The sequence below is a fragment of the Protobothrops mucrosquamatus genome, unplaced genomic scaffold (assembly GCF_001527695.2).
Source record: "Protobothrops mucrosquamatus isolate PMUCROS unplaced genomic scaffold, P.Mucros_1.0 scaffold4341, whole genome shotgun sequence".
Lineage (NCBI taxonomy): Eukaryota > Metazoa > Chordata > Lepidosauria > Squamata > Viperidae > Protobothrops > Protobothrops mucrosquamatus.
Genome location: NW_015390255.1, coordinates 24,921 through 35,674, shown reverse-complemented (window position 1 = coordinate 35,674; position 10,754 = coordinate 24,921). Strand labels below are relative to the sequence as shown.

The 10,754-nt window shown below is 46.0% G+C and overlaps 1 protein-coding gene across 1 annotated transcript in view; it reads left to right on the top strand.

Moving 5' to 3' along the window:
- Positions 1–10,005, top strand: part of LOC107298865 (claudin-7-like) — a 15,147-nt gene extending 5,142 nt beyond the window's left edge. The window contains exons 2-4 of the mRNA XM_015828229.1: positions 7,665–7,829; positions 9,086–9,170; positions 9,658–10,005. Coding sequence (XP_015683715.1) covers positions 7,665–7,829; positions 9,086–9,170; positions 9,658–9,829 — 422 coding nt within the window. The 3' untranslated portion in view covers positions 9,830–10,005. The remainder of the gene's footprint in view (positions 1–7,664; positions 7,830–9,085; positions 9,171–9,657) is intronic.
- The last annotated feature ends 749 nt before the right edge of the window (positions 10,006–10,754 follow it).

Genomic DNA, 10,754 nt, shown 5'->3' with positions numbered 1-10,754 from the left:
CCCCCCCCCCCCCCCGCCCCACAAGGCCAGGTTTACTGCTGGATCATTGCCAGGAATTGCTACATACAGGACCTGGGGGTGTGTGTTTAAAAATAGACAGGTGATAGGGAACAGATAAAAAACAAGAGGGTAGATTAATAATAATAATAACAACAACAACAACAATAAAGTTGGAAGGGACCTTGGAGGTCATCTAGTCCAACCCCCTGCTCAGGCAGGAGACCCTATATACCATTTCGGACAAATGGCTGTCCAGTCTCTTCTTAAAGACTTCCAGTGTTGGAGCATTCACCGCTTCTGGAGGCAGGTTGTTCCACTGGTTAATTGTTCTAACTGTCAGGAAGTTTCTCCTTAGTTCTAGGTTGCTTCTCTCCTTGATCAGTTTCCATCCGTTGCTTCTTGTCCTGCCTTCAGGGGCTTTGGAGAATAGCTTGACTCCCTCTTCTTTGGGGAAGCCCCTGAGATACTGGAACTCTGCTATCATGTCTCCCCTCTAGATAGGATGGATAGATAGATGATAGATTGGTAGATGACAGGAAGATAGAGATGATATTGATAAATGATAGATGATAGACAAATGATTGATAGATGATAGTTGATAGGTAGATACATATATAGATACATAAAATGGGTGGAAGATAAATGGATAGATAGATAGATAGATAGATAGATAGATAGATAGATAGATAGATAGATAGATAGATAGATAGATAGATAGATAGATAGACATAGATGATAGGTAGATACATATATAGATACATAAAATGGGTGGAAGAGGGATGGATGGATGGATGCATGGATAGATGATTGATAGATAGATGATAGACAGACAGACAGATATAGATGATAGGTAGATACATACAGTATATAAATACTGTACATAAAATGGGTGGAAGATGGATGGATGGATAGACAGAGAGCCAAGCAGGCAGATAGACAGACAGATAGGATGGATTGATGCATTGATAGGGTGAATGAATCAGATAGATAGATAGATAGATAGATAGATAGATAGATAGATAGATAGACAGACAGACAGACAGACAGACAGACAGACAGACAGACAGACCAATAAATAAATAGATAAATAGAGATAGAGATAGCTAGATCGCTAATAGATAGATAGATAGATAGATAGATAGATAGATAGATAGATAGATAGATAGATAGATAGATAGATAGATAGATAGAATAACAGAGTTGGAAGGGACCCTCGGAGATCTTCTAGTCCAACCCCCCACTCCCACCCGCAGGAGATCCTATACACCATTCCGGACTTTTTTTGGGCTTGGAGGGATGGAAGCACGGGACCATAGAAAGAACAACAGAACATAATATTTATTTATTTAATTTGATTTTAGAATAGATATTTATTGTGATTTTATTATCGCCTGTTCACCGCCCTGAGTCCCGTAAGGGAGATAGGGCAGTATACAAATCTAAACAAACAAACAAACAAACAATAATAGAGTCAGAAGGGAGCCCAGAGGTCCTCCAGTCCACACACCCCACCCCACCCAAGCAGGAGAGAGATGATAGACAAACAGATGTCCTTATCCCCCCCACCCCCCAAAATAAGGTAAGACTTCAGTCTTAGATACGTATTTAAGGTTATGACATAAAAACCCTTTGTCTATCATTATAGTTTACAATATCCTAAAACTTATTGGCGGGAGGGGCTTCAACTCTCATTGGGAGGGGGCTTGGTGCTACACGTCGGGGACTGCAACCCCCCCCCCCTGCAATTACTATGGCTGATTTAACGAGGAAGGGATTAAATCCACGGATTTTTTAAAAAAAACTATTTTATTTCACTTGGACCGTTGATGAATTAATTCAAGGATGTTTGTAGGATCCTGCTTGGCTCCCTGTTTCTTCTCTGACCTGCAATTTGGCCACACAACCCATGGAGGGGTTGAGCGTGGGTGGGGGGCCCCACTGGGCCCCCCGTCCCTTTTTTGCACCCCACCTCTGCCACATGTGCGGCCGCGAGTTCGAATCCTTGACGTTTTGTGTTCCACGGATAGATTCTTACGCATTGGACAGAGAAATAAATTTTTTTGCTTCCTGGGGACAGGGTGGGAAGGCAGGTCTGATTCAGAGCCCCCCCCTACACACACACACACACTGGGTTTTTCATGGCTCCTTCCTGCCTTCCATGAAGTTGTTAAGGCAAGGTGTGGCTTTATAGTTGTCGCGTGTACTCCCGTAGACTTTGCCACCTGGATCCGTTGCGGAGAGAGCAAAGGTGAAACTAAGTAATGACACCTTCGCCATCTTGCGTTTGTCTCTGGGTGTGTGTGTCTTTGTGTGTGTGAGTGTGTGAGTGAGCGACAACTCCATTATGCTGAGCAGCGCCAGGCTGGCGACTCACAGCAGCCGGCCAGGGAGGCTCCCTCTTTTTTTTTTTTATTAGGAAACGAGGATGGGTCAACCCATCCATCGTGGCCTATTTCTGGCTTAAGTGTGCTGCAACCAAGCCAAGATTGTGGGGTGAGGAGAATCTCAAAAGATGAATCCGGATTCTTCTGGAAAGTTTGCAAAATGGTGCCGAGGGAGGGTGGGAGGCGGAACAAGTGAAAGGATCCGTGGCCGTGATTGGAAAGAAGAATGACAGAATAACAGGGTGGGAAGGGGACCTTGGAGGTCATCTAGTCCAACCCCCTTGCTCAAGCAGGAGACCCTCTACCATTTCAGACAAATGGCTATCCAGTTTCTTCTTAAAAAGGAGGAGGAGGAGGAGGATAATAATAGAGCTGGAAGGGGATCTTGGAGGTCATCTAGTCCAACCCCCTGCTCAAGCAGGAGACCCTATACCATTTCAGACAAATGGCTATCCAGTTTCTTCTTAAAAAGGAGGAGGAGGAGGATAATAATAGAGCTGGAAGGGGACCTTGGAGGTCATCTAGTCCAACCCCCTGCTCAAGCAGGAGACCCTATGCCATTTCAGACAAATGGCTATCCAGTTTCTTCTTAAAAAGGAAGAGGAAGAGGAGGAGGAGGAGGATAATAATAGAGCTGGAAGGGGACCTTGGAGGTCATCTAGTCCAACCCCCTGCTCAAGCAGGAGACCCTCTACCATTTCAGACAAATGGCTATCCAGTTTCTTCTTAAAAAGGAGGAGGAAGAGGAAGAGGAGGAGGAGGAGGAGGATAATAATAGAGCTGGAAGGGGACCTTGGAGGTCATCTAGTCCAACCCCCTGCTCAAGCAGGAGACCCTCTACCATTTCAGACAAATGGCTATCCAGTTTCTTCTTAAAAAGGAGGAGGAAGAGGAAGAGGAGGAGGAGGAGGAGGAGGAGGATAATAATAGAGCTGGAAGGGGACCTTGGAGGTCATCTAGTCCAACCCCCTGCTCAAGCAGGAGACCCTATACCATTTCAGACAAATGGCTATCCAGTTTCTTCTTAAAAAGGAGGAGGAAGAGGAGGAGGAGGAGGATAATAATAGAGCTGGAAGGGGACCTTGGAGGTCATCTAGTCCAACCCCCTGCTCAAGCAAATGGTTTTTTTAAAAAAAAACAACAGGCAGAATTGTACAAGGTTGCGTGTGTGCAAAGGAACGTAGTTTACTTTTGTCAGGGGAAGGATCAGATTGTCCTTAGGAAAGAGTACAAGACTTTCTTTGCTTTGGAATTAACTTATTTATTTTGGCTCGGCGGAGTCAAACACGGAAGGAGACGGACGAACTGAAGGCTTTTTTTTAAAATCCGTGCAATTTTCCCAGCCACAAAATTTCTTCCTTTTATTTTCATTTTACTTTGCTTTACTTTTCGGGCAGTCCTCGCCTCGCGACCGCAACAACGCAGCGCCCAGATTTCCGTTGCTAAGCGAGACATTTGCTCAGTTGAGTTTGTGCCCCGTTTTTATGACCCTTTCTGGCCACCGTTGTTAATTGAGTCAGCCGGCTGTTAAGTGAATCCGGCTTTCCCTTGGACGGTCACAAAAAAGGGGATCGCCTGACACGCGGTCGTCGTAAACGCGAGTCGGTCGCCGGGCATCTGAATTTTTTGGATGTTGTAACGGTCGTTAAGTGTGAAAAACAGGCATTTAAAGTCTCTCTTTTTTCCCCCGGTGCCGTTGTAACTTTGGAGTGGTGGCCAAATGAACGGTTGTAAGGCGAGGACCGCCTGAACTTTTCACTCTAATGTTTACTTTGGAGTTTACTTTTTGCCGTTTACTTTTGAGTTTGCTTCGGTTTACTTTGCTTTTTCAGTTTCCAGAACCGCCCAACTCAAGCCGCTGACTCAGCCCCGTCCGTCCGTTGGCCTTTCTCTACGGGATGTTTTTCCTACTTCCTGGTGTAACTTGATGCGGTTTTAATTGGTGGTAGTTTGGCCAATAAACCGATTTATGCCAGAGTTTTGGCAGACGGCTGGGTCCCTAGTTTTTTCAGCTGGCCTTGGGACCCTCTCGGTGATGGCCCCTCGAAGCATTTAAAAATATCTAAGCTGATCCTGTAAAAATTGCCAGAAGAGCCAGGAAAGGATCAAAGAAGTCAACGAAAAGCATCAGGGAGGGAGGGAGGGAGGAAGAAAGAAAAAGTAGGAAAAGAAATATAAAGAAAGATAGAGGAAGGAAGGGAAAAAAGATAGAGAAAGAAAGAAGGAAAGAAAAAGGAAGGAAAAGAGAAAGGAAGAAAGAAAAGAAAGAGAAAGAAAAAGAGGAAAAGAAATATAAAGGAAAAAAAGAAAGAAAGAAAAAGGAAAGAAAGAAATGAAGGAAAGAAAAGAAAGAAAAAGGAAAAAAGATAGAAGAGAAAAGAAAGAGAGAAAGAAATAAAGGAAAGAAAGAAGAGAAAAAGAAAGAAAAGAAAGAAAGAGAAAGAAAGAAAAATAAAAAGGAAAGAAAGAAGAAAGAGAGAAAGGAAGGAAAGAAAGAAAGAAGAGAAAAAGTAGGAAAAAATATAAAGAGAGAAGGAAAAAAAGAAAGAAAAAAAGAGAAGAGGAAAGAGAGAGAGAGAGAGAAAGAAATGAAGGAAAGAGAAGAAAAAGGAAAAAAGATAGAAGAGGAAAGAAAGAGAAAGAAATGAAGGAAAGAAAGAGGAAAAGATGGAAAAGAAATAGAAAGAAAGAAAGAAAGAAAGAAACGAAGAAAAAGAAAGAAAAAGGGAAGAAAGAAGAAAGAGAGAAAAAGAAATGAAGGAAGGAAAGAAAGGGAAGAAGAAAGGAAAAAGTAGGAAAAGAATTATAAAGAAAGAAGGAAAAAGAGAAAGAAAGAAAGAAAAAAGAGAAAAGAAAGATAGAAGAGGAAAGAAAGAGAAAGAATTGAAGGAAAGAAAAGAAAAAAGAGAAGAAGAAAGAGAGAGAGAAAGAAGAGAAGGAAAGAAAGAAATATAAAGAAAGGAAAAGAAGGAAAAGAAAGAGAAAGAAAGAGAAAGAAATGAAGAAAAAGGAAGGAAGGAAGGAAGGAAGGAAGGAAGGAAGGAAGGAAGGAAGGAAGGAAGGAAGGAAGGAAAGAAAGAGTGGGAGGCTGGAAGTTGGCAAGGCAAGCCCAGGACGTGTGTGGGGGGGTCCCTGGGGACATCCCTGAGCCCCAACCTGGGGGGCTTCCTTTGGGAGACCCCCCTGCCCTTTCGGAGGGGACGGAGGGGACGGAGGGGGCCACGTGAGGGCCAGGCGGGTGGCGGGCAACCCTGGGTGCCGAGTGACGCAGCCTCGGGTGACGACAGCCCTGGCGGGTGGGCCAGCCTTTCTGGTGCTCCCAGGGCTGAGTCACGGCGGCCCCACCCTCTCTGAAGGCACCGGGCCTGCTTTGCAAATCCTCTTTTTATTTTTTATTTTGAGTAGCCAAAGTTTTCTCCTCTTTTTTCCTTTTTTTTTCTTTCCCCCGTCTTCACTTATCGATTAGGCTTTTATATCCTCCTTCGCGCGCTCAGGGTATTTGCGCGAAGTTCTCCCCCCCTCCGGGAAAAAACAACCCTGGCAGGTAGGACAGCTAATTAAAATTACACGGGACGCACCGAGAACGCTGGGCAGCTGCGGTAATCCCCCACAAGGGGAGGGCGCTTAATTTTACCTCCCCTCCCCTCCAGGAGCTCAATGCGGCCGACCCAGGGCTGCTTCCTCCCTTCCCCCCCCCCAACAACAATCCTGCAAGGTAGACTGGGCTGGGCAAGGAATAGGCCCAAAGTCCCCTGGAGAGGCCTGGTGGCTGAGGGGGGGATTCTTGAACCCAAGTCCAGCCCCATAACCACTACACCAATTGGCTCTTTTTTTCTCCTTCCTTCCTTCCTTCCTTCCTTCCTTCCTTCCCCATTCTTTCCCTCCCTCTCCTTTCCTTCCTCCCTTCCTTCCTCCTTTCCTCACTCCCTTCTATTTTTCCTCCATTCTTTCTTTCCTTCCTTCCTCCCTCCCTCTCTCCCTCTCCTTCCCTCCCATTCCCATCTTCCCCAATCCTACATCTCTTTTCCTTGCTTTATTGCTTCCTCCCTCCCTCCTCTCTTATTTCCTTCCTTCCTTCCTCCCTTCTTTCCTTCCTTCCCCTCCTTCTTCCCCTTCTTCCTTCCTTTCCTCATTCTTCTTCTTTCCTTCCTCCCTCTTTTCTTTCCTTCCTCTCTTCTTTCCTTCTTCTTTTCCCTCCTCCCTCCCTCCCTTCTATTCTTCCTTTTTTCCTCCCTCCCTCCCTCCCTCTCCTTTCCTTCTTTCCCTTCTTCCTCCCTCCCTTCCTAGCCTCCCTCCCATTCCCATCTCCTCCATTCCTTCCTCCATCTCTTTTCCTTGCTTTCTTGCTTCCTCCCTCCCTCCTCTCCCTTCCTTCCTTCCTTCCTTCCTTCCTTCCTTCCTTCCTTCCTTCCTTCCATCCATCCATCCAAAGAGGGGGGGAAACCTTTTCTACTTATTTATTTGGATTGATTCGCTGCCTGCCCGACTCTCAGCGTGGGCAATGCCCCCCACCCCCCGTGGCCGTTGCCCCTTGACACACACACACACACACACCGGCTTCCTTCCCTAAAATGGCGCCTTTCCCAGGCCCGTTTTTTACGTCCCAGCCTGGGTGCCTGGAAGCCTAATGTTTGCCCAGAAAGCCTGCCAAGTGTGGGCCCCCCACCCAAGCAAACAAGCTGCCTTCCTCGACTTTGCTGTGCTGAGGGAGGGGGTGGGGTGGGGGGTCCCCCCAAACCTCCGCCCTCCGATCTGTGCCCCGCGGAGGGGGCCCTGGGCTCCGACGGGCGGCTGTGCGGGCATTGTGATCCCGTCTCTCTGGGGAGAAGAGTTGAGTGCAGAAGGGGAGGGGGGACTGGCGGCCGTTATTGGGGTGCTGGGGAAAATTATTGGATGTCGGGGTGGATTCTGGAGGGCCAGGGATGGGCATTGGGGCGCTGGGGTGGATACTGGAGTACTGGGGTAGGTACTGGATGCAAGGAGCGGTGCTGGGGTGTGTATTGGGGCGCAGGGGTGGATGTTGGGGTACAGGAGTTCTCCATCGGCCTGGCAAGACTTGTGGGGGGCACGTCCAGCTTACAAAAAGGGGGGTGCTTGGGTATCCCAGAAAGCAGTGCCAGCGTACCCCCGTTCGGGCAGTCAACCCTCCCAACTGCATCATCCTCGACCCTTTAAATTAATCAGAATAGAGCTGGGAGGGACCTTGAAGGTCATCTAGACCAGCCCCTCCCCAAATCTGGCTGCTGTGCCTCTCTGACCTCCTGCCTCTCCTCCCTGCAGTTTACTTACAAGCCACCCGGGCGCTGATGGTCATCTCCATCGTCCTGGGCGTGATCGGCATCGGCATCGCCACCATGGGCATGAAATGCACCCACTGCGGGGACGACAACAAGACCACCAAGGCCCGCATCGCCATGACCAGCGGCATCGTCTTCCTGGTGGCCGGTGAGTTCCCCCCCTCCCTCCTTCCCTCCCTGCTTCCCAACCTTTTGGAATGGAATTAGGAATTAGGAATAGGATAAGATGCAGAATAGAATAGAATGGAATAGAATGGAATAGAATGGAATAAGGAATAGAATAAAACAGAACAGAACAGAATAAGGAATGGAATGGAATAGAATAGAATAGAAAATATAGAATAGAATAGAATAAATAGAATAGAATAGAAAATATAGAATAAATAGAATAGAATGGAATAGAATAGAATAGAATGGAATAAGGAATAGAATAAAACAGAACAGAACAGAATAAGGAATGGAATGGAATAGAATAGAAAATATAGAATAGAATAGAATAAATAGAATAGAATAGAATAAATAGAATAGAATAGAAAATATAGAATAGAATAGAATAAATAGAATAGAATAGAATATATAGAATAGAATAAATAGAATAGAATGGAATAGAATAGAATAGAATAGAATAGAATAAGGAATAGAATAAAACAGAACAGAAAAAGGTATGAAATAGAATAGAATAGAATAAATAGAATGGAATGGAACGGAACAGAATGGAATAGAATAGAATGGAATAGAATGGAATAGAAAATATAGAATAGAATAAATAGAATAGAATAGAATAAATAGAATAGAATAGAACGGAACAGAACAGAATGGAATAAATAGAATAGAATAGAATAGAATAGAATAGAATAAATAGAATAGAATAGAACGGAACAGAACAGAATGGAATAAATAGAATAGAATAGAATAGAATAGAATAGAATAGAATAAATAGAATAGAATAGAAAATATAGAATAGAATAAATAGAATAGAATAGAATGGAACGGAACAGAATGGAATAGAATAGAATAGAATAGAATGGAATAGAAAATATAGAATAGAATAAATAGAATAGAATAGAAAATATAGAATGAATAAATAGAATGGATTAGAATGGAACGGAATGGAATGGAATAGAATGGAATGGAAAATATAGACTAGAATAAATAGAATAGAATGGAACGGAACAGAATGGAATAGAATAGAATAGAATAGAAAATATAGAATAGAATAAATGGAATGGAATAGAATGGAATGGAATAGAATGGAATGGAAAATATAGAATAGAATAAATAGAATGGAATGGAATGGAATAGAATATTTGCCATGCTTCCTAGGCTTACATCCCCTTTGGGAAGAAAAAAAACATCAAACCAAGATAACCGTTTTGTGACACTCTCCTTGTTTTCCCTATCTAGGTTTGTGTTCCCTGATCGCCTGTTCCTGGAGTGCAAACCAGATTGTCCAAGATTTTTACAACCCCTTGTCTCCCATAAACAAAAAGTACGTTGTCCAGAGCAAACGGGGTGGCTGGGTCTGTCTTTGGCACCCCCAAAGGTGGCGCACCTCGCTTGCCAAAAAAACGTCCAGACACAAACTCAGATTCGCTTCTTCCCCTGGCCCTGGCCCTGCCCCTTTTCCCCTGGCCCCGCCCCTTTGGAGCGTGTCCCTTTTGAGGAGGGGGGCCCCCCACCGCCTCTGCACCCCACCCCTGGCATTTTCCCGCTCCCCCGTGGCTGCTTCCGAGGCGGGAAGAAAACCTGGGGGGGGGAAAGAAAGTCGGAGCAAGGTGATATCCGGAGAGCATCCAGTAACCGCACCGGGGAGAAGAATCCTTTACATCTAGAATTCACGCGCCCGGCAAATCCTTTTCCCCCCATCCGCAGAGGCAGGGAAGTGGGGAGGGGGTCTAGGGGTAGGGGGGACCTCCCTAAACACCCTCCCCCCCCGTTTTCTACCATCTCACCGTGAGTCTCTTTCTGTGCTCCAGGTACGAAATTGGCCCTGCCATCTTCCTCGGCTGGGCGGGGGCCGCCTTGTCGCTGATTGGGGGCGGATTGCTCTCCTGCTCGTGTCCAGGGGCCGAGCCCGGGTACAAGAACCGCCAGTATCCGGCGCCGATGCCCATCTCCAAACCCCCCAGTAGCCGAGAATACGTCTAAGATGCCCGGCCAGCTGACTGCAAGACCCATGTGCCACTGAGCCTGGAACAGCCCGGATTTTGCCGCCCAAGCTGGGCATCATTGACTTTTAAACCCCCTCGGAGGGAGGGGGGGTGTGTGCTCTCGTTTTACCCCGTTTTATTATTCCTCCTCTGCTCTTTGATTGTGTTTTTATTTTTATTTTATTTTTAAATAGCCATCCTTAACTTTAATTAGAGATATTTTAATATTTTAAGGGGCCGTCGGCCCCGAAGGGGGGGGGGAAACGGACCTTGTTATTATTCCGTGGGCTGCCCCCACGGAAGGATCAGAGAGAGGGCGGGCTCCACTAATCCTTTGACCCTCCCGGCGGGGGATTATGGGGTTTAGAGTCTGGAAGTAACGAGATCGAAGAAGCTCTAGTAAGGTTTTAATTTTGTTCTGGGGAGAACCCACCTCTCCCCCTTAATAAACTGACCCAATTGGACAAGACCCCCCCCCGCCCTCTGGGTGCCCTGGATTGATCCTAAAGAAAGCCCCCAACTATCTGGGGTTTTCCTCCCCCCCCCAAATAACCCGAGGAATTGGCATTTGGGATCTCTGCTGTCTGGCAGAAAGTTTACAAGACTGGGCGTTTTTTGGGGGGGCAGGGAACTTTGACCCCCCCATCTCACCCAGGAAAAGGGGTGTCCTTTCTCCGTGGGGCAGCCCAGCTGAAAACCCCTAGAATAATTCTTGACAGGCTGCTTGCAGACTTCAGAAATTGTTTGGCTTGTGTAAATATATGTACAATGCGCTGGGGAAGCCTTGGGTTAAGCGAGGGTCCGTTGATTCAAGGCTATCCCTTCAAAATACGGATCAGTTTGACCCCGTCCTTTAATTCCTCCCAGTAAAATGTTCCTGGCTTTTCTTGCAAAATCATATTTCGGGGGGGGGGGATTACCTT